General features: G+C 39.7%; 1 protein-coding gene across 2 annotated transcripts in view; it reads left to right on the forward strand.

The window, feature by feature from the left end:
- Window positions 1–17,897: 17,897 nt before the first annotated feature.
- Window positions 17,898–24,451, forward strand: part of BAZ1A (bromodomain adjacent to zinc finger domain 1A) — a 76,541-nt gene continuing 69,987 nt past the window's right edge. Inside the window, exons 1-2 of one of the 2 annotated variants that reach the window (XM_053928294.2) lie at window positions 17,898–18,265; window positions 18,767–18,937. In XM_053928294.2, the coding sequence (XP_053784269.1) occupies window positions 18,825–18,937 (113 nt within the window). In that variant the 5' untranslated portion in view covers window positions 17,898–18,265; window positions 18,767–18,824. The remainder of the gene's footprint in view (window positions 18,266–18,766; window positions 18,938–24,451) is intronic. The other variant, XM_024551325.4, reaches the window with a different exon arrangement.

The raw sequence follows: 24,451 nt of genomic DNA on the forward strand, positions 1-24,451 counted from the left end.
TATTTCATAAATAAAAAAGGGAATGAAGAAGGTGGAATGGAGGAAGGGAAGGGAAACATATAGTATTAGGTTTAAACAGAAATTAAAAGAAAAGAAAAGAAAGTGTGAGAGAGAAATAAAAAGGACAAACGTAAGTAAATAAAAAATAGGAAACCAATTGGAGAGAAAGATTTACTATAGCACTATCAATAACAAGTGAGCTAAAATTAATATAGGTGGGATGGGAATAAAATGGGAAAAAAGAAAGAAAGAAAAGCTTAAGAGATGTCTAGAGGAAAGGGAAGTGACTTTGAGATGATGGAGAAGGAATAATAAGACTGAGGAATGAAAACCAGGCTAAGATGGGGAAAAATTAAAATTTGAGATAAAAAGAAAAAAGAAAAAAGAAGGGCAGGATGAAAGAGAAAAGAAAAAAACAGGCCAAGACAGAACAAAATTAAACTTTGAGACCAAAAGAGAGAGAGAGAGAGAGAGAAAGTAGGAGAGGGGAACAGTAAAATTTGAGATTTGAAATATAAAATTAGTGAAGATTTAGAAATAAAATTCAAAAAATGCAACAACAACCCTATCCACAACCAATGAACAAAGATTGCTAAAGGTGGAGAGAGAGTGCAGGTATTTTAAGAGCAGGAAAAAGAATGTGAGATGACCATTGACAAGAAAATTGGTTTTGAGAGGCTGGATGAGGGAGAAATAATAAGAGTACAGAATGGAAACAAGTTGTAGCAAGAGAGAAAACAAAATTTAAAATGAAAATAAGAGGAAAGAAGAAGGTAAAATGGGGTAAGAGAAGATCAGGGCAAAAATATGTGAATTGAAATAAACTATAGCATAAAATCTAGTGACTTAATATACACAAACTTGAAGGACAAGAAATGAATGTTAAAAAGCTATGCAGGAAAGAAAATATTGCAAATCATGGAGAAGATTACAGTGGATTTTGTCTCAGTAGCATCTAGTATTTACCACTGTGTTTTCTTTCTGGATCCGCCTCTGGTAATATTAGATGGTGACTCCGTCTGTCCTTCGGCAGCCTGTTCCAAGACTACCAGGAATCTATTGTCTGTGGCTGACTCCTTCAGGTGTTAATCTAGTCATTCTGCACTCTGCAGTCAGGTTTAAGCACCACAGGGTGGGGCAGAATCCCTCCTGGGGTCAGGGCTATTGTTCCCCTCAGGCTGCTGCTGCTTAGAGGGGAGTGGTCTGCCTGAGTAAGATGGCTACTGCAGTATGGGGGACGACTCAGCACTGGGATCCCAGCAGCTACTCTCTCAGCTCTCTCCCCAGAGCCTCCATCCCCAGTCTCTCCTCAGGCATCTCTAGCCCACTCTGCCCCTGCCTTTGCCGGAGCCCAGGGTAAGTGGCTGAAAATTTATGCACTGGCCCTTTAAATGTCTCTGTGCGTCTCTAGCCATTCATCTCTGGCAGTGAGAAACCCTGCTGCTTTTTGCCCCTGGATGTTATCGGTGTATTTTTTGAGCTCCAGTGCTCTAGGCTGGGCATTCCAGCTTAGGGTTTAGACCCCGCACTTGTCAAGGGGATCCAACCGGCTGCCTAATTATCCCTCCGGCCCAGCCAGCCCTCTTGTGTCTCCACCACATTCCCTACCAGTCACGTTGTTCTGAAGCTGATTCTTCTGTCTGTCCGTGGTTATAAGGGTTCTTTCTTTCTATTGTTGAGTTGTTTGTTCTGATGATTTCTCTACAATTTAGTTGTAATTCCAGATTGGTCCTGGGAGGAGGTTAGTGTAACTTTCATTCACTCCTCCACCATCTTGGATCTGAGAATTCTTTATATATTAAATTTACATAATTCCTTTGGTGGTGGATATTAGTTTGCAAATATTTTCTCCCAATCCATTGCTTGTCTTTTCATCCCCTTAACAGTGTCTTGGGTGTTATGGATCATGATTTTTGGTGACTGAAATCTCTAAGAACTCTCTGCCTAGCCCTAGTTCCCAGAGATTTTTCCTCTTCTAAAAATTTACAGTTTTTAATGTTTTATATTTAAGTCTGTGATCCATTTGGAGTTAATTTTGTATTAGGTTTGATGTTTATTTATTTATTTTGCCTATAGCTATGCAATCACTCTGGCACCATTTATTGAAAAGGCTAGCCCTTCTCCATTATTTGCTTTTGCACCCTTGTCAATAATCATTTGTACAGACTGTTTGGAATTATATGTGGCTCTGTTCCACTGATCTATGTGTCTACTTCTCTTTAATCTTTTGTATTGTTATAAATTTACACTATGTTTTTGTTTCCAGTAACCTAAGGTTCACTTCATTACTTTTCTTCAAAAATGTTCTTGCTGCCCTGGCTGGGCTGCTCAGTTCAACCCCCATCAGGGCACATACAGAAGGCAACCAATCGATATTTCTCTCACATCAGCATCTCTCTATTTCTCTCCCTCCCTCCAACTTCTTCTCTCTCTAAAATAAATAAACATATTCTCAGGTGAGGATTAAAAAAAAATGTTCTTGCTCTGGTGAGCCAGTATAGCCTAGTGGTAAAAACAAGTGGCTCCACCACTCCAGTACTTATGTGACCTTGGGCCAACAAACTAAAGTCATTAAGTTTGTATTTTCTCATGTGAAACTGAAGTTGTGAGGACTAAATTGTTTAAAGTGCCATAATATTTGACATATAGTAAATGTATTTCTTTATCCAGTTGTCTAATGTTGTAATATACAACCCCGAAATGTCTTGCTTGTAAGAAATAAACTTACTTCCTTCTCATGCAACAGGCCAGTGTGGGTGTTCCTGAATGGGCAGCTCCCTGGAGCATTTCTCTTCTAAACTGTGGTTCAGGGACCTAGGGTACTTCCATCCTGTGGTTCTGCCATCTCTAGGTCTTTGGAATATTTTCATTTAGTTGATGGGAAAACAGAAGGGGAAGTAGAGAAATGCTTGAGAGCTTTTCCCCCCTCTGCTTTATAAGTGGCACTTTCTCCTTTACTACATTGGCCAGAATTCAGTCACATGGGCCCATCTAACTACATGAAAAGCTGGGAAATGTGTTCTGTGTACCCAGAAGGAAAAGAAAGTACGTGCAAACATACACAGCAGCGGTCTCTGCCTGGGAAAATGTTTAATAGTGTTAGGGCCTAGAAAGGGAAGAAGTATTTCTAAAGAGCAGGCAAGTGAAATGAGAAAGGAATGATGAGAGCAGCAGACATACGAAGATGTGGGGGAAGTGTTTCAAGCAAAAGAGATGTCAAATGCAAAGGCCTCAGTCTGGGCTCTTTTCCTTCCCCTGTATTTTCCAAATGGTTACTACTACTGTAACAGGAAAGTTATCTTGTAATTGAACATCTTTCTGAGCCTCTCTTGTTAGTAGTAATAGTTTTTTTTTTAGTTGACTCTTACTTTTCCAGTTAGATCATCTACACATCTACATATAATGAGAGAATTATAAATTTCTGTAGTATTTTCATATCATGCTTCTTATTTCTTTTTCCTGTTTTACTAGCCAGCATCCTGAACACATATGAATAATGGTAATAATGGTGAGGATTTTAAAAAATTCATGTGAGTATGTCTGTTGGACATAGTCACGTGTCCAACAGACATGATTGATTTTTGAGAGGGAGAGAAACATCGATTTGTTTTTCCACTTATTTATGCTTCTTGTATGTGCCCTGACCTGAGATGGAACCTGCAACCTTAGTGTATTGGGAGAATGCTCTAACCAACTGAGCTACCTGGCCAGGGCAGGATTTTTTTTTTATTGTTTCAAGGTTTGGTGGAAATGTAATTAAAGTTAAAAAAAATATTTTTAATCCTCACATGAGATGTTTATTGAGCTTAGAGAGAAAGGAAGTGGGAGAGAGAGAGAGAGAGAGAGAGATAAACCTCACCATGTCAGAAAAACATCTATTAGTTTTCTCCTGTATGCACCTCAACCGGGGATGGAACCCACAACCCAGGTCTGTGCCTTGACTGAGAATTGAACCCACAACATTTTGGTGTACAGAACAATGCTCCAACCAACTGAGCCACCCCGCCAGGGCTATAATTAAAGTTTTAATGTTTGTTAGAAATTTACTGCTTATGCTTTATGTGTCTTTATTTTCACTTTTTTTTTTAACAAACCAAGATCAGAGTGAATTTTATCAAATTTTCTTTTGTTCCCTCTCGAAGCAATCTTGGGTTTTTACTCTTTTGATTCATTAATGTATTGAAATTTATTTGTTGATTTAATGTTGAACCATCTCTACAGTCTCAAAATAAGCCCTTGTTGGTGAGGGTGTGTTATTCTATAAATATATTACTGGATTTGACACTAACACTATATTTGGGATTTTTTTTGCATCAGTTTTCACAAATGATATTACTCTGTGGTTTTCTTTTTCTGTGTGTGCCACGTGCCACAGATTTTGTTCTCGGGTTATGCTAACTTTGTAAAATGAATAATAAAACTTCATAGCATTCTGTTTTCTAGAATAGACTAGACATTATTGATTATAATGCATGAATACCTTAAAGTTTTGATAGAATGTACATAGAAACATTTATAAGCCTAGAGTCTACCTAGGCTCTGTATAGGTAGTACACTGTCTATAGATGAGGAAACTTTGTTTCCCAAGGCTTTACATGCCAGAGGGAAATTAAAAAACCCAATCTTAACAAAGGCATTTGCCTTGGGCAACAGCATATTGTTTCTCTAGCATGATTAATTATCCTTAACTATTGTAGGGATGTCTGGCAAGTAAGGGATTAATTCTTTTATTTGAGGGAACAGAATTTACCAAAACCTTCAATAGTCTGACAGGAGGGGAAATGAAACTCTTCTATATTTGTGAATTTCCCATATATGATCACCCAGTGGTTAGCTGTCCCTCCTTTCCCAGCCCCCACTGCAGCTTCACTTTCAGCCTGTGGGACCAGTCAGGCTTACAGTCTCTCTCAAAAATATTCTGGTTACGAGACCAGTGGTCTTCTGCTACCAAAGCCACTAGAACCTGATTGGAGTCCAGGCTTCAAGCGATTGTGTTCTCTCCCCTGAGGCCTTGGAGGGAATGTGATAGAACAGGGTTGATCTGGCCTCCCTGTTCTTGTAGACACCGCAGAATTTACACATTAAACTTTGAAACATAGATGAGTTTCTCTAAAGCCTATCGATAAAATAACATTTTCCCTATATTTGCCGGTCTCAAGCTCAGTCCATAGGAACAATGACTCCACGTTGTTATGCAGAGCAACTGTCGATCTTTTCTTGCTGTTCAAGAAGCCCCATGGCTAATGAAAGAGCCACGATGGCTCCCCTTTGTCCCTGTTCTCCCTAACTGAATTTATTCCTCTCATTTGAAACCATTTAATATGAAAATCTTTTAAAATGTAAAGAAGATATCATCAATGAAAAATCTAAATGGCGAATAACATATAAAAAGGTATGCAAATTTGAGCTACAGTGAGATATTACTATGTAACTACCAGAATGGCTAACAAAAAGACATTATCAAGTGTTAGTGAGAATATGCAGGTCACTGGAATTTATATAATGCTGCCAGTGGGAGCGCCAATTTATATAACTACTTTGGAAGACAATTCATATCTCTTAATGCTAAAAATATGCATAATTTATGACCCAACAATTCCACTCCTACTTACATACTCACATGTCCAACAGACATGGACAAGGTTATTCATAGATAAAACTGTAAAACTGGCATTCATCAACAGAAGAATGGATAAATTATGGTGAATGGATACAGTAGAATACCACATGGCAACAAAAATGAATGAACTACAGCTATGTGTAACAACATGGATGAATCTCATGCATGAGTAAATATTGTGGTTCAGACCATCTTCTCTTTCTTTATCTAGGTAGTGTTTTTCTTTTAAAGATTTTATTTATTTATTTTTAGACAGAGGGAAAGGGAGGGAGAACGAGTGGGAGAGAAACATCATTGTGTGGTTGCCTCTCATATGCCCCCTACTGGGGACCTGGCCGCAACCCAGGCATGTGCCCTGACTGGGAATCAAACTGGCGACCCTTTGGTTCACAGGTCGGCACTCAATCCACTTAGCCGCACAAGCCAGGGCTGGGTAGTGGTTTTTTATGGTAATTCATTAAGCTGTATGTTTATCTTGTATACTGTTCTATATATTTTGCAATGGGAAGGGTTGAAATATATATGTGTGTATACACAGTATATGCATTCTCAGATTCCTAAATAGTATATTGAACATAATTTTATCTTTTCTCAGTGATTTAGAAGCACTATAATAAACACTGTCATTACTGGACTGGAATACACTTGATTTATGTGGGACATTTTGTCCTCATGTGAAATGACTCCAAATCTGTGTTTTAAAATCCTTGTATCTGCTTCTGAGTGTATCTTGAGTCAGAAGCAGTTCTGAGTCACCTGCTGAGTGGTGGAAATTATATCTGACTTTTATTCTAGCTTGTAGTTCTATTTATTTTCCAGTAAAATGCATGACCCAATGAACATGAATGTGTCATCTTATTTGTATTAGAAAAGTCTTAAGACATGAAAAGAAATCCTCCAGATGATTTCAAGAAAAAATTACCCAAACTTCTGACTTACTCAGCATCTCATTGTGAAGACAGTACTCACAGGAGAAGGTCCCTATTCTTTCTTCTTAAAGATACTCATGGATATAGACACACCATCCTTTTAAAGCCAGGATAAGGTCACTTCTCCTCAGTCAAGGCAGGAGTTTTCAGGAATGGCCAGCATGGCTAATGTTGTGGAGAAATTGAGAGGCGTGAGGACTGCAGACAAGCTTGGGAAGGAAAACAAGGTAGCAAAAGGTTAGAAAGAATGAGTGCTGTGGAATTTGGAAAATGGAATGGAGCAAGAAAAAGGAGTGGAAATAGGACAAGTAGAGGCATTTTTCAGGATGAGACTGGTGTACATTTAATGTGGCTGGATGGAAGTAAAAGAGGCAATAATTGATTAAACTGTATTTCAAAGGAGATCTCTGATAAAGACAATGTAAGTAGAAGGGTTAATCTTAGGGAAGTAAATTTTACTTTATTTGTGTAGCTAGGTGGCAGGGGAGAAGACAGAGGAGCTGTCAGCTAATAAATATAAGTACCAAGAGTGCAAGGATCTCCTGTTTTCCCCCCGATGTAGCCCAGCTCCAGAACAGTGAGTGTCTGGCATAGAGAAGCACTCAGAAACATTTGCTGAGTGAATAGAGTTTGACAGGTAATCAGTCTAAGTTTGAATCCCAGCTCTTCCATTTGCATACTGTGGGAACGTGGACAATTTCTTTATTCTGCTAAAGCTCAGCTTTATTATCTATAAAACAGTAATAACAATATAGAATGTATTTCTATACATGCCCATTGCTTTTTAAAAAGTTTTTTTTATTGATTTGAGAGAGAGAGAAAGATCAACTTATTGTTCTACTTATTTATGTGGTTGCTTCTTATATGTGCCCTGACTGGGGATCAAACTTGAAACCTTGGTGTATCAGGATGATACTCTAACCAACTGAGCTATCTGGCCAGGGCATTATAGCTTTCACATACTTCAATATTAAGCTTAGTACTTGACAAAATGCTCTATACCTAGCAGTTCCTTTCTAAATGATTTTTAATTGAATTTTTGTACTTAATTGTAAAGAATAAACTTGTACTACTGCAAATCACAATATTCTTAAATACTTTTCAGAAGATTTCTAGTTGTGGGTACTGAATTTTATAAGATTATAAAACATTTTATTTTTATAAAATTATAAAAATAACTCTCTCTAAAAGTTGGTTATAAAAATTAATTTGTTTTTAAGTATTTCATTCCTGACCCTTAGATCAAAATACTTTGCCTCACATTCTGGCAGTTTCTCTAACTTCATCAATAATCAAAAAGGTAGGTATAGTGGAACAGGTCTAAGAAGTAGTTTTTTAGGACAGAAGGAGAAATGTAGGTGTATATGTAGGATACAGAGGGGAAGGCATTGCCAACCTTCCCACTAGAAAGTTCTAAAACATAAAGTAAATAACTTTTATGAAGTAAAATTGATTGTATCTAAATTAATAATGACCAAAAATAGTATTCTTATAATGCTTTCTAAGTTTAAAACTTGACTGCTCATTTCTCTTGCTAACGTCTACATTCACTTCTTAGAGACTGTCCAAGACTCTTTTTTACAGCCTTAAATGAGTGCAATTGCTACTACAGACACCAGGTAAACCCTGTCTTATGATTAAGAGATAACCATCAGGTGACAACTCTAAGTGCACTTACACTCTCAACTCACTGGAAACAGATAAAGGCAAAGGAGTATTACATTACTTATTATTTCTCAGAAGTCAGCATCCCAAATCTCACAACTATTTCTTGATTAGTCATAGCTGAAAACATTTTATAATATGAGTTGTCACGTGATTTCTGTGCTACACTAACTTACTCTTTGGTGAGTGACCCAGATGGCACATAACAAAACCGTCCTACTGAAAATTCAAACCACTTTCAAGATTACATACAGTTGTAAAGTTTATGCTAATCAGTAGCACAGAAAATGAGGGATAAGGTGGTAGCTCTGAGGGAATCAAAGTGAAGGAAAAGGGTTTTTTAAGGACAAGGTGGCTTGCACAAGCTCGTAGGTAGGCCAAAAGGAAAGAACTGCAGTGGGGAGGTGTTGAGAAGGAGGTCTTGGGATAAGGTCCTGGAGGGTGAAAGAAAGGTGATCAAAGGCACAGATAGAACCTGGGAAAGGAGAAGACAATAAGGAAGGAAAAAAGGGTGGGGTGAGAATAAAAGAAAATTGGATGAAGAACAGGAGTCATATTGAATGGCCCAGATATTGTAAATAAATTTGGAGGCAACGTGAATGTTGAGAGCAAGATAAGGCTAAGAACAGAGTATCAGGTTGGAGGCTTGAGAAAAATGAAAAGATGCTTAGAAAACCTGTGTAAGGATGTTCAATAGAATGTCAACTTAAGATGACCTAAAACGGAGTTTAGCATGTCTGTGAAGGCGCTACGACTAGAGAGCAGGTTTTTGTAGTATCTTGCAGTGATCGACCAGGAAGAAGCAATCGAAACAGCAAATGGTGGGGGTTACTTATGGTGGGACAGAGAATTATTCTGGAGTGCTGGTGAATGCTGCTGAGTATCTCGGGCATCCTGGTGCTTGCACTGCGTGCTTGAATAATGGAAAGAACATCAAGGCATTTATTTATTTAGCATATGTTAATGACTTACTGTATACGCATCAACTTCAGTAGCTTTTGTTATCTTATTTCTAGAAACAGTTCCCTAATTTATAGCCTCAATCCTGATTTCTCTTTTGATTTCAGAGCCCAGTCTTTCAATTGCCCTGTTGGACATCGTGGCTTTAGATACGGCTTTGTTCCGTATCTAAAACTGAATGCTTCATCTTTCTCCCAAACCTATCTCCATACTTGATTACCCATTTCTGTTCATGATGTTATTAGCTTTCTAGTCTCCCAGCTCTGAAACTTTTGAGTCTTCTCCGACATTTCCTCTTCTGAATGTGTCATCAAGTTCTGTCACTAAATACAGGTGTACCTTGGAGATACTTTGGGTTCAATTCCAGACCATCATAATAAATCAAGTATCACAATAAAGTGAGTTGTAATCTTTTTGCTAGCGGAGCATCTTGCCTTCAGTTTGTAAAAAACTGCAACACCCGTGAAGCGCAATAACGTGAGGTGCGATGAAATGTGGCATGCCTGTATTTCCACGGAAAGACTTCTCTGGCTTTTCTTCCTTGCCATTGCCAAGGCGACACAGGCTGTTGTTATTGCATGCCTGTATTTCTCTGCCTTCTCAACTGGTTTCCCTGCCTCCAGGCTCTACCCAATCCAATCAGTCTTACATACCACATCCAGATTAATCTTTATAGAATGTCACTTTGATGAGTCATTCCTCATCTCAAAAATCTTGAAGGAGCTGTGGTAAGAGTCTCTAAGGAAACAGAAAGACCCTAGAGGAGCTCACATTCCAGTGAGAATGGGTGCAGTTAACCAGAGAGAAGGCGAAGCTGATGCAGAGAAGGCTTCCCTGAGGAGTGACCAAAGAAGAGAATGGACGGGAAAGGAAGCTGGGAAACCCCAAGGTTTAGGAAGTAGGTTGTGGAGAAAGAGGTGATACCAAGGAGACTCAGTTCAGTTCAGAGGGGTAAGAGGAGAACCAGGGGAGAGTCTACCACAGAGGTTAAGGTAGGAGAGGATGTCAAGGAGCAGAATGTATAAGGTGGACTCTTCCCTGGTCAGTCTATTGGATTTGGCAATTAGGGACAGAATCAAGAATAATTCTGTCCCTTGACAGAATCAAGGGAGCGTTAGGTAGCCGAGGTGGCTAAGAAAGGACTAGGAGCCAAAAAGGTCCAATTAAAGGCTTTTATTCAAGGTGGGACACTTCGATCAGGTGAGCTGAGTACGAGCACACTACAGCAGTGAGGGAAAGGGTAGGAGGGTTTTTAAGGGTGTGTAACAGACCCCCAGGGAGGGTGGGTCACCCTGCTGATCAGCCCCAGGTGTCCTGGGTATAGGTGTTTGCAATGTCCTCTGACCAGGAATGGCTGATTCAGAGACAGAAAGTCCAGATTTATGAGCTTTGCCTCTGGAAAAAGCTGGAGGGACAGGGGAGGGGCAGTGAGGATTCAACCGGTTTCCAGCAGGATGCTGGCGGCTATGCCTCAGTTGCTTCTGGTAATAGGGCATCTCGAGGTCAGGTATTTAGCCGGTGACGCAAACCTTCTTTGTTCCAGCATACTTGGTGACTTCGATCCTCCAGGTCCCAGTACATTCTAACAGGGAGTATAGGGAGGCTATAGAGGGATGAGAAGTAGAAACAAGGGACATAGGTTTCCTTTTTCACTCTTGGTTGAGAAAAAAGAACCTGTTGCAGATAGAGATGTACTTAATTTTTACCCCCACAGTGAAAGAGAATTGCACTAGATTACAGCCCACAGGCAGAGATCTCAGTGGTGAAGGGGAGCTTGATACTAGAGGGACATTGACTGATGGAGCAAGGTCCCTAAGAAGGTCTGAGGAGACAGATTCTAAGGAGGGGAAAAAGTCTTTGTTTATAATCATTTCTTCATACATGCATGCTGATATTGACTCTGTGTGTGTGTGTGTGTGTGTGTGTGTGTGTGTGTGTGTATATATATATATATATATATATATATATATATATATATATATGTTGTGTGTGGTTAAGGTAATGATGCATTATGAAGGGATTAGATGAGTTTTTGCAACTTGAAGGGTAGCAGCAGGATAAATAATTACCAAAAATTCTAGAAGTAGGTGTTCCTAATAGCCTCAGGTTGAAAGAGCAAAATCATTCCCTAAGGTTCAAAGGTATCTTTTACTATTGTGATGCTGAGGATTAAGAATATTTTCTGACTGGCAACTGGACGTATTAGTTTTCTATTGCTGTTCTAACAAATTACCAGAAATGTAGCAGAGGTCAGAAGTCCAACACAGGTCTCACTGGGCAAAAATAAAGGTGTACACGGGACTATGTTCTTTTCTGGAGGCCTGGAGGAGAGAATCCTTTCCCGTGCCTTTCAGCTTGTTTCTAGAGACCAAATACATTCCTTGGTTTCTTTGTTCCAACTCAGCAGCCCCTCGTATTTCTCTAACTTTTATTCAGTTATCCCACCTATCTCTAACCATGGCCAGGCAAGGTTCTCTACTTTTAAGGATTTGACTGATTAGATTGGGCCCACGAGGGACAATCCAGGCAAATCTCCCCCATCTCAAGGTCCTTAACCTTAATCACATCTTCAAGTTTCTTTTGCCATATAAGGCAACAGGCACAGGTTCTGAGAATTAGACTGTAGACGTCTTTGAGGTCTATTATTCTTCCTACCACACTGGAACTCAGGGTGAGGTCTCTCTTTTAAGAGGGAAGTTTGAAATGGGACAAAGAAAGATGTCTACTATTGGGGAATTTGGTTTTTGCACTTGAAATGGGCAAGATGCTTGTTCTGGTAGGTGAGCTGGTTCCTAGATGTCAGGTACATGGTGTCTAGATGCTACAAAGTTACTGAGAAACAGTTTACTGGTAGCTCAGAGAGAAATTAATCTCTTTCTTGATTAAAAAGATAACACTTTAGTTGTACTAAGAAAATAAGAGATGGGTATTTTGACGTAAGCATTTAGACTAGAGAAATTAGGGTGCTAGCGTGACTCCTGGTTTCTAAGTGTGATGATAGCAACAGAAATAAAAGAGAGAAAACTGTAACTGTTTTATTTTATAGGCACCTGTAGCATTAGAATATGTTTCACTAAGAACTCTCACGTTAGAATTTAGCAACAATGTGTTCAGTACTGGGTTCTGAATTTCAACTATCTTAATTCTATCTCTTCATCCATAATTGCCTAGTAGTCTATGGATACGTGCACTGCAATGATGCTAGTTATTGGTATCAAAATTGATAATACCACAAGAGCTAACTGGTTAAAAAAAAAGATATAGTCCTAATTATAATATCACAAATTGGATATTATAAATATTAATTGTTTAAATGTTATAAGAAAAATGAAATTACATAGTCTTTTTTAATAACAGGATTTGAATGCCTACTGTGTTCCAGGCATTGTAGTAAATACTTTTTAAAGATTTAAAAAATTGTGTACTAATACTTAAAATGGTATCTGATAGTAGGTTATAGCCTGAACCGTAAAGGGAAAGTAAAAGAGGAACAAACTATGTTCCATTTTTTACTCCTGTGTATATAAAGTTGAGTCAATAAATGAGATGGCAAATATTAGTGCAACTTTTCTCTGATAGTTATTTTACTACACATAAACTAAAACTGAAAAATTAGTTTTGTAATTGATAAAAATAAGAAAAAAGAGCCCTGTAATTCACATTTTGAAACCTACTTGTTCTTTATACAACTTATTTTTTAAAACGGTAATAAATCTATTTGGCTGAACATTAGTAGGATTTGTTTTGTAAATTGGTATATAACTAGTCATTAGCACAGCAATCTGGAAAGTTTTTTGGAAATGTTTAATCTAAATTCTATTTCCATGTTGAAATGACAGTAGCCATCTGACTCTATTTATTTCACTGTAACCAAATTAAATGTGTATTTTATATATCTGTCTAACCACTCGTGTACCCAACAAATGTGTACTGAGTTCCTGTCACTGGAAAGGCACTATGCTAGGTCCCTTAAAATATTTAACACAGACATATTTTACTTTGCATTTGCAGTTCTAAACTTATTCCCTGTTGTGAAAGACTTCATTACATCAGCTATCTGTCCTGACCTGCCTCTCTACCGTCTAATCTCTGTATCTTAAAAATTTTCCTTCATCTTTCCACAATGGAAAACCTCCCTTTCATCCCTGTCCCCAGGCAACTGTGTTCCAGAGACAACCAGTGTGTTATTTTCCTGCCTCAGCCTTTCAGATGCATTTTATGAATCAAGCAAATATGTATGTATTAAATGCCATACATAGTTTTCTGCATTTTGCTTTTTTTTTTTTTAACTTCCTCACTCTTATGTCTTCATACTATTCCATTGTATGGACACATCATAATTTATTTAATTATGGACATTTCCATTAATTTTAATATTATGCTATTCCAAAGTAAACAGTCTGGTATTAAAAAATTTGCGGGGTAACTTCCTAGAGGTGAACTTCTGTGTGCACTTACAATTTGGGATAAATATTGCCAATTTGCACATTATAGAGGTTGGGCCTGTTTCCCCAGACTTAGGCGACATTTGATGGTGATTTTTGCAAGTCTGAAGGATGAAAATGTCATCTCAATGTAGTTTTAATTTGTATTTCTTTTATTATGAGTGAGGTTAAGAATCTTTTTTACATATTTTAAAAGCCATTTGTATTTCCTTTTCTTTTTCTCTTGGATTACCATGATTTATGATTACTTATATAATAGGGAAGTAGGAAATTATTTGTACATTAGGGAAATTAGCCCTGTGTTAGTGAGTTGCAAATAATTTTTTCCCAGTTTGATATTTGTCTTCCAAGTTTGTGGTAGCTTTTGCCACATAGAAATTTTCATTTTTATTTTATAGAATTATCTTTATGAATTCTGGACTTTGTTATATTTAGGCTTTCCCTACTTGGAGATAATTCTTCATAGTTTCCTGTAGTACTTTTATGATTAACAAACATTCTTAATCATTACAAGTTCTAAATCATTTAGTGCATAGGATCAAGTTCCCTGTTTCAATTTATATCTGAGCTGTATTAGCAAATCATTCCACGGAAATATGGAATAGCAATAAGGAGCTTGGACTCTGGAGTTGATCATTTGAGCTTTTCTGTTTCTGGCTGTATGACCTGGGCTGTATGCTACTTAACCTCTCTGAGCCTTAATGGCTTCATCTGTAAAGCGGCAATGATAAATAGTACTTCGTTGATTGTGAGAAATGCACGAGGTGTTTCATTTAAAGCCCTTAGCATACACAGTGCTTGATAAGCTGGAAGCATTCATTGAATGTAAACTATTACTGTGATCATGATGATGGCCAGAGATGATTCTTCCAACTCCTACTACCATGCCATAATTCATTATTTTAGTCACAAGGGGTTGAATTAAAAAATGCATTCCAAATTTGCTAACATTACCACTGCAGCATTAACAATCCAATCTCCTCTAGAGAATATAGTAGTTCTCTACCATGGCAGTACATTAGAATCACCTGAGTAGAATTTTAAACTCCAAGTGCCTAGGTCCCTAGCCCAGAGACTGTTCTAATTGGTCTAGTGTGTAGCCCAGACATTAGCATTGTTCAAAAACCCCTTTGGTGATTTCAATGGGCAGCTGAGATCTAGAATCACTATCCTAATATTGGGCCAGTGATCTCAGATATGAAGGGAAACATACTAATTGCTTCTAAGAAACAATATATAGAAATCTTTTATAGTAAAATGCCATGAACTATTTTGGAAAATATTAAAAAGAGAACATAGAAGGGTTGAAACAGGTATCAGAGATATTGAGGAAGAGAGTTACAAAGTTAAAGATATTCCTCGTATGTATTTATAAGACATCTTTCTCAGGAGAGCTTAGGGTAGCTTTAAATACTTTTATAACTGCTACTTTGAAGTAAGGGACAGTAAGTGTTTATATTTGTTAGATGTGTTAACTGAAGAATTTAAGATTCTTACTACTCCCATTGCTTTCCTGGATAATTCTCAAAATAAATTATTTCTGAGCATGAATAATATATCTTATTCCCTTACACATTTAGCAGTTTAGCAGGGATTTGGAATGGTATTTTAGCTCATTTATAGATACAATGTGAGTAGAATATATGAGAAAATAGATATTACTGAATCCAAAGAAAGAGCAGCATGGTCTAGCAGTGGTGTCTAACCTTTTGGTGTCTCTGGGTCACACCGGAAGAAGAGTTGTCTTGGGCCACACATTAAATACACAAACACTAATGAAAGCCGATGAGCAAAAAAAAGGTTTTAAGTAAATTTACCATTTTGTGTTGGGCCTCATTCATAGCCACCCTGCGGGTGCCGCATGCGGGTGACAGACCACAGGTTGGACACCCCTGAGAGAAACTGGACAAGGAGTCAGGAGGCCAAGATTCAAGTTCCTGAGCTTCAGTTTCCTCAGCTGCAAAATGAGAGAAATGAGTTCCTAAAGGTTTCTTTCAGCTTTCTCACCAAGTAACCTAAATAAAGCCTTTCTTAGTAGAATACAGGAAAAGATTGTAGTTCAAGTTTTTAAAATATACGTAGCTCATAAGTCTTGTTTTGTCATTAGCCAAGTAAGGCAGTATACCTTCTCAAATATTACTGTCTTGATGGTAATAGATTAATACACGTCCTGCCCGATCAGCTATTTACATTTTACATTTGATTATGGGTCATTGGTATCTTCATCCAGAGGGGTCACTAATGGAGGGTTGGGGGTTGCATCTTGAGACTGGCCAGGAAATGTTGCAACATAAGCTTTCTGTTGTCCGTTAAATGACTTCACTTCTGTTACCCTTTGGATGACTTCTTTTAGGATCAATGCAGGGTCCCCCTTCTACTTCTCTTTTTGCATTACATTACTCATGATCATTAGGACTCACATTTCTTGTACTGATTGTCTTTACTTTATCTCTTCCCTATGAGAGTGTACTTTTTTGAGGCCAGGATACATTTGTATTACATTCCTCACATGAGCTAGTGCAGTGTCTTGGCACATGAAGGAGGCTGACAAATGTTTAACTGAATTAAGGTGCTAAAAATTATTTTATTTTTTCTGTGGTACTGTACCCTTCAGTTTGCATTATAATATTTCAAATTTTTTTACACCATCCTATTAGTCTTATTTCATGTGTCCTTTACTTTCTGAACACAGCAATGAGCTTTTCACTCTCCAAAGCCTAGGAGTAGTAATTAATAAAGCAAGACAGTAATCATGATACCAAAATAAAAAATAATGTATTCAGTAAGATTTTAGTAGTAAATGTGTAGGATAACTTAAAGAGAAGTGTTATTTTGAGGTAGCATAGATATACTATCAATTTGGTCAAGTATTGAAAACACATCAAAACTAAACTTTTTAATGTGTTAATTATAATTTACTTAACTTATTCTGAGTTAACAAGGAACAACTATGTATATAACATTTATTAAATACCATAAATCATTAAAAGGCATGTAACTCATAATTGAGATATGATAGTATTCAAATGTGAGTATAGTAGAAGGGAAATTGAGTATGATAGTAGTTTGATGAAGTAAAATAAAATTTCAATTTTTAAGTTGGTATAAAAGTACAATTGTTTAAAAATTTGTACTTAATAAAATATAAAATCAACATCATTATTTTTAAACCTGAATTTAACAAAATTACTTTAAGTTTATCAAATAGTGAGATCTAAGAAATATAAATACTATCTATTCAGAGAAAATTTCATGTCTTTAGCTTAATAGTTAAGCTGGGATTTTGAATTGTGAGAATGTTTTAATAGTGGTTGAAAATTGTTTATTTTCCTTGTCCCCTTTTTGAGTCCACCTTCATGGGCTCTCGAAAGGAGTTAAAAAATGGTAACTCTTGAGATTTGGATAGATTCCTTACATTTTCATCTCCAATGTTCACATGTACTTAATTAGAAGATGCAAAGATGATCCCATGTTGTTTCTATAACTACAATCATTTCACAGTATTGGTAATTAGTTATATTCTTTGTTGGATGACTGTTCTTCAAACTTACTGTCTTCTAGACTTATTCTTTCATGTTAGTCTGCAAACGAGCAGCTGTCAAGGGCAATAGCAAAAAAAGACCATTTAAAACAAAGCTGGCAAACACTTGGAGTTATTTGTAGTTTCGAAAATTCTTTTTAACTCAAGTCATGTGTTACATGCATTAAAATTCACTTCACAAATGAAAATTACAAATATGGAAAAGTTGCTTTCAGGGAAAATTCACTAGTAAATTCATAATCTTTAAAATTCTGAGTGAATTAAATATTGATCATTTGCAAAATATTTTCACGGTGTATTCTAGACATTGCTTTTTAAAGGTGTGGTTTTTAGTTTTAAATATTTGGGGGGTGTCCAATAAGCATGATGACATTTTCTAACGTATACTTTTTGGTCTTTTCCTCTGCTAAATCTTAGAATTGCCCTAAGTATTAAAGAGAACTGTCAACAAAGTTATTTTCTTTTCAAGATAGACGTTTACACAAGCAAAATATTGTTTTACACACGAGAATCCTAATTTTGAAGATTAAAATACTTTTCCGTATTCTTCATTCCATGTTTAAAATACAAGTTAAATCTTAATTGTAATGGTTTTCCCATCATATAACAAGCGATGGTGCCAGACTTGATGATGAAGGCTTTACTTTGTTAGCCCTGTGTTTATGAAACCCCAGTGCTTTCTCTAGATCTTTTGGCTGATAATCTCAAACATGGAGGATGCTTCTGATTCTTCACAAGGGGTTGCTCCATTAATTAATAATGTAGCTCTCCCAGGCTTTCCGCCGTCTCTTCCTGTATCTGTGACAAGCTGTAAAAGTCATCGAGTAGCCAATAAAAAGGTAGAAGCGAGAAGTGAAAAGCTCCTCCCAACAGCTCTTCCTCCTTCTGAGCCGAAAGTAGATCAGAAACTTCCCAGGAGCTCGGAGAGGCGGGGAAGTGGCGGTGGGACGCGATCCCCCGCGCAGAGCCAGGCCGTGGCAGCTGGAGAAGCGGCGGCTGGAGGCGAGGCGGGGTCCGCAAGAGGCGACCCCCTGGGAGGGCAGAGCCTCCCCTCGCTGCCCTTCTAGCTGAGAAGGTGGAGAAGTGGCAGTCGGCGTGCTCGCAGGTGAGGGGCTCCGTGTGGTCGCTCCGGAGCCGGCCGGTGCCGGCAAGGAAGTGTCGGCGAGCCGGGGAACAAAGCGGAGGGGTGCCGGGGTCCTCCCGCACGGAGCTGCCTTGCGGCTTCGGGTCCGCCGGCTGCTCGCCGAGCACGTTGCGAGCTGGCGGCGGCAGCGGGCGGGGAGGCGGCGCTGGGGGAGGGGGCCCTGGGGGAGGGGGCCCCCCACTGCGCCCGCACTGCCGCGGGCCAGTCCTCCGCGGGGCGTCCCGCCCCATTGTGAGCCCGCAAACCGGCGTGCGGAGGTGGGGCGCGCGGGGAGGGCAGAGGCTGCGGTGGTTCAGCTTGCTCAACACTCGGGCAGCGACGGGAGCGACCTCGGCTCAGGTGGCAGCCGTGGGGTGTCGGTCACACAAAAGGCAGTGGAGCTTCCCCGGCGCGTGGACCGGCCCATGCCACCGCCGATCGCTCTCCACCTTACCGGCTTTCCTTTCCCTCCAATTTTGATAGGGAAGCGGGGCGGACGCGGGCGGCCGAACGTCAGAGTGAGTCCGCGGTCGGACGGGAGATGCCGCTGCTACACCGAAAGCCGTTTGTGAGACAGAAGCCGCCCGCGGACCTGCGGCCCGACGAGGAAGTTTTCTACTGTAAAGTCACCAACGAGATCTTCCGCCGCTACGAGTAAGGACCGAGCCGGCGCGCGGGGGAGGGGGAGGGGGCGGGTTGCGAGGGAGCGTGGGGCGGACCGGCTCCCCGGCGTCCTTTTGTCTCTCTCCCTGTCCGCCAGCCCCGGCTGCTGGCGGGGAGACTCGAAGGTGCCGGGGAGCCGTGGGCCCTCGTTTCTCTGGCCCTGACCCCGACCCGGCGACTTCGAGGGCCCCCCGGGCGGCCCGACGGGCAGCGGAGCACGTGGGGCTGAGCGGGCGGGGGCGAAGGGGCTGGGGTCCCCCTGTGGACCGCCTCTCGCCGCGGCTGCCGCCCGGCTGCCCGGCGGGGAAACTCCCCGCCTCGCCCCTCCCCGCTGCGGCCACACGCGCACCGCCGGGCCAGTTCCGGGATCCCCGCCCGGCGGCGGAGGGGATCCCCGCTCGGGTCAGCGGCGCTCGGCCGCCGTCCCCCGGCCCGGAGAGGGAATCCCCGCCCCCGGGGCCAGGAAACAGCCGGGCTGGGCGCCGTTTTCTCGGACTGTGGTGGAGCCTGACACTGGAGCTGCCTCGGGTAGAGGCGGGAGGGAGCGGAGTTGAGAGTCGGGGAAGGAGGGGGGCCGGCCACGGGCCCTGGAGCCCGGGACGGGACTGTCCCCCAGCGGCCTCTGGTCCGGTGCGGCTAGGCCTCGGAGTGTGGGACGCGAGCCGTGTACTCTGTCACCGCCTCTTCTGGGTGACTAACTCCCGGTCTCGGGGAACGCGCGTCTCCGCCCCGGGAGACCGGGTGAGGAAGAAGTCGGGGTGGGCGGGGGAAGGGGAGGAGTGCAGAGCAGGGCCCCGGGCGCACCGGGTTTTCACTTTCGCGCTGCGCGGAGGGGCGAGATGGGAGTTGGGGGGAGGGGGTTAAGACAAGTTCAACGCCAGCCTCAGCCAGTCTCTTTTTTATCCCCTTGCGCATGTGGGCTGCCTGACATGTGCCACTCGCTATTGTTTTGATAAGAATCCGTAGCTGCTGCGTGTGTAGTTTCAACCCCTAAATTTTCGGTCCTTCGCCTGGTGTATCCCAAGAGATCCTGTTGTCCTGCTATTTGAAGCACCAAACAGCGAGGTGCTTCAGAGATCCTGTGCTTTAAATACAGGATCTCTAAGAGAGAACCTGAATTGATCAATCACCAAAACAGCCTGATTCTCTTTTTTAAAATGTTTTAGCCTTTCCGCTCAGAAGGAATCCCTTGTGACGGAGAAACCAAGTGTTACAAACAACCAAATAAATTGTGCGTAGGACGCATCTTTTCTGAGTGGGGGCTTGATCCAGGGAGTGCTTTTAGTCAAACTGCACCTGTCTGAGAAATGAATACATAAGAAAGTTAGAAAAGTCAGTTCCTTTGAGCTGTTAAGTAAGCCTTTTTCTTCAGCTCCACGGGAGGAGTTACACAAGAATAGGTTAGATCTAGAGAAGTTTTTCAGCAGACCGTACTTTAAAATGGGAGTGCACATCTTAACTCTGCTCCTGTACAGACTTGTTTTATTACTTGTAACTACTTAAGTGAGTTTGGGTTAGGTAACTTGACAAGGATGATGCCTTATTTCTTTTTAAAATTTAAGTTAAAATCCTTGGTGATAATTCCACAATTTTTGAAAAAGTGTACTTAAGAGTACTAACAAAATATGAAACAGGCTTAGATTTCAAACTGCTCTGTCCTTTGATATAAGCAATCTTTTTAAGAGGATCTTCTCGACTTTATCAGGGAGACTGAACACATGTTATCTTTTTAAATTAAATACTTTTAATATAATTTGGTGCTTGGTGGTTTACTATAATCATGGAGAAATCTGAAATGCTGAAATGAAGGAAGAGATTTTTGGTATTCCCAGTCTCTACTACCTTTAGTTAAGATTAAGGAACTGTGTCTTTTGTAGCCTTGTGGCATTGTTTTTAAAAAAAACAAAACTTTTTTTGTTTCATCTGTGCTGATATGCTTGGGTTTTGGGAAATTACAAGCAGTTCAGGAGATTTGATTTGCTTAGGACCAAAGATATTTAATCATTTACCTTAAACAGAGCAGAACTACTGGTGTTCTTAGGTATTAATCTTTAGGACTTTGAATTGGCAAAATTGGAAAAATTTAACTGTGTTAAATTTTGTATTTATCTTTCTCTTAGATAATTACAAAGAGATCTTTACAAAAAAATGTTTTGCAGTGGATGGTATGGTGTATGGTTGTCTGCAGTGTTGTGGCAATCTGACCGTTGCCACAAGTCTGCAGCAACTATGAAGGAAGACTGTTTTCACTCCTTCATTAAATCACCAGTTGGTTTATGTGAATTTGCTTGAAGATTATCCTTTAAGTGTTTTATATTGAATTTCTTTTATATTTGTCTGCAGACCCCTCTGCTCACCTATTTGCGCGTTTTGGGGTTTTGTGGGTTTTTTTTTTTTAAATTTCTTGACTATAACTTTCTCTACAGTCCATCTCAAAGAGATTTTCTGTACTGCACAGCCTTGTTCACTTCCCAAAACAATGCAAAGTACCTTTTACCCTTAATTCTGGTTAGTAGAGGTTGCTAGTGACGGTTTAATAGCCACGTACTTTTCTGTCTTTATCTTACTTAATACTACAGTCTCACACTTCCTCTTTCGTGCACTAGGCAGCAGGGATCCCCCCTCCATTTTATCTAGTCTGACATCTGCTGTTACTACACTAATGCAATGTGTTTGTTGCCTCACACTTTCTCTTTTCCTAGACCCTGAATTCAAGACAGGAACTATGACCAGGATAGATCTTTAGTGATTTTGTAGTACAAATGCCCTTATTTTGTTTGGTTGAACTACATGCTCTTTAACTAATTGCTAACTCTTGTTTGACCTGCTTTTCATAAGTAAAGAAGACTTGTTAAAAGTAGCACATTAACTGTAGGCAAATGCATAAGCTAAAGTGCAAAAGAATGAAATTGGTCAACTATTTTGCAATATACAGAAAAATTAACTTCAAATGGATTAAAGACTTGAACGTAAGAAGTGAAGCCATTAGACTCCTAGAAGACAACATAGGTGATACACTTCTTGATATCAGTTTTGGTGATGATTTTTAAAATTTGACATCAATAGCAAAAATAAACTATGACTACCTCAAACTAAAAAGCTTCTACATAGCAAAGGAAATCATCAACAAAAATGAAAAGGCAACCTACTGAATGGGAGAAGGTGTTTGCAAATCATATGAAATGTGGTTAATATCCAAAATATAGAAAGAACTCGTACAACTGAATAGCAAAAAGCCATACAATCCAATTTAAAAATGGTCAGATCTGAATAGATATTTTTTCAAAGAAGACATACCAAGAAACATGAAGAGATGCTTTACATCATTAATCATTAGGCAAATGCAATCAAAACTTTTGATAACACCTATTAGAATAGCTGTTATCAAAAAGAATAGAAATAACAAGTATTGGTGAGGGTGTGGAAGAGAATTGACATTCCCTTGTGGTGGGAATGTCACTTGGTGTGACCACTATGGAAAAGAGTATGGAGGTTCCTCGAAAAAAATTAAAAAGAGAATTAACCATATGATCTACCAATTCCACTTCTGGGTAAATATGTGAGGAAAACAAAAACATTAATTGGAAAAGATATATGCATCCCTTTCCCTGACCAGTGTGCCTCAGTTGGTTGGGCGTCATCCCATGAAACAAAAGGTTGCAGGTTTGATTCCTGGTCAGGGCATGTGCCTGGGTTGTGGGTTCAGTCCCTGGTCTGGGCGCCTATAAGTGGCAACTGACTGATGTTTCTCTCATCAACATTTCCCTACTCTTTCTTCCTCCCTTCCCCTCTAAAAATAATTTAAATCTTTAAAAAAAAGATATAGGCATCCCCCTGTTCATTACAGTATTATTTACAATAAATAAGATACGAAAACAACCTAATTGTCCATTAGTGGTGACAATACACTGGGATAGCTTTCCTCACCAGGTGGTCTTTCATCCTCAAAAGGCTAAGCAGGGCTTCTTCGCCTGCTGGTCTCAGGGTTCCCACAAGGTGAGAGCAAAACACTCTCAATGTCATTTCTGTATTTTGGTGGTCAAAGCCAATATCTAGGCCAGCCCAGATTCAAGGAGTGGTAAAACAGACTCCACTTCTTATAAGAAGAGTATCCAAGTCATGTTTCTAAGGAGCCTGCATACCTTCAACCCTTTTTGCAAACAGTCTGCTGCAAAGCACTTGATAAAATTTCATAGTTAGGTCATCACGATTGGATTTTTGGATGTTCCCTGGTGAGTTCTTCAGTTAATCCCTTTTCCTATCCCCCTTCCCAGTGACAAACTTTCTCTTCAAAGATTCTCAAGTCTTTTACGTGTTCCTCTGATGTTGTTCCTCTACCATACTGATTATTCTCCTATGTATTTATCTTACTTAATTTTCATATTGACTGCCATGAAAGATACTACTTGTGTTTTACAGAAGGGGAGCTGGGTTCAATAAGCTTATGTAACTTAACCCAAACTCACATTCTACACGTAGTAAAGCTAAGATTCAGACACTTCCCTCTCCTTTCCATTCATATATGTACTTTTCCTGTCTAAATACAAAAGAAATTTAATGACTGCCAATGAGAATACATTTGTTTATTTTTTTAAAGATTTTTTATGTATTTATTTTTAGACAGAGGGAAATGGAGGGAAAGAAACATCAATGTGTGGTTGCCTCTCTTGCACCCCTACTGGGGACCTGGCCTGCAACCCAGGCATGTGCCCTGACTGGGAATCAAACTGGCGACCCTTTGGTTCACAGGCCAGCACTCATCCCACTGAGCCACATCAGTCAGGGCCATTTGTTTATTCTTGACAACATACTTTGGAGAGTTTTTGGAGATGCTGAGATAATTTGTCCTTCTAATGAGAAATGAATGTGTATCTACGGCGCAGTGGCACAAAGCACGTATGTGCTATGGGAAATCCGTGTAATGGGAGCATAGAAAATTGAGCTGGTGACTACTGTGGAGTTGAGAAAGCCACAAATTAGGGATGGAACTGCCAAGATACAGGATGAGGAGAAAGGGCATTTTAGGCAGAGAATGCTCTGAAGAATACTTTTTTAAGCAGGGAAAACTGTAAAAAGGCACAGGAATGTGAATTTGCAGTTCTTTTGAAATTCACCTTTTTCATGTTCATTATTGTTGAGCTAGGACATTTGTTAACCTAGTATAAAGTGTCACTTGTTGGTTTCTAGTCAAGGTTTTATTCTCCAGATTTAAAAACTCCTTATTGCTATTCCTCACCTTAGTGTCATCTGCAGCTTTTAGGAGCCTGCTTTGTGTGTCATCATTATTTAAGTCTGTCTGATAGCACTAAGTAAAATGCAAAAGTAATATTTCACTAGTTTTTTAAAAGCTAAACTTTACATCTTTAAATAGTGAAAATTTTTTTCTGATTATTTATTGGGTTGGCCAAAATGTCCATTTAGTTTTTTTCTGTAAAATAAAAGACACATTTTTCATTTTCACCAATAACTTTATTGATTTGGATATTTTGAGTATGTCAGCTATCT

Source organism: Desmodus rotundus, chromosome 7 (assembly GCF_022682495.2).
Source record: "Desmodus rotundus isolate HL8 chromosome 7, HLdesRot8A.1, whole genome shotgun sequence".
Taxonomy (NCBI): Eukaryota; Metazoa; Chordata; class Mammalia; order Chiroptera; family Phyllostomidae; genus Desmodus; species Desmodus rotundus.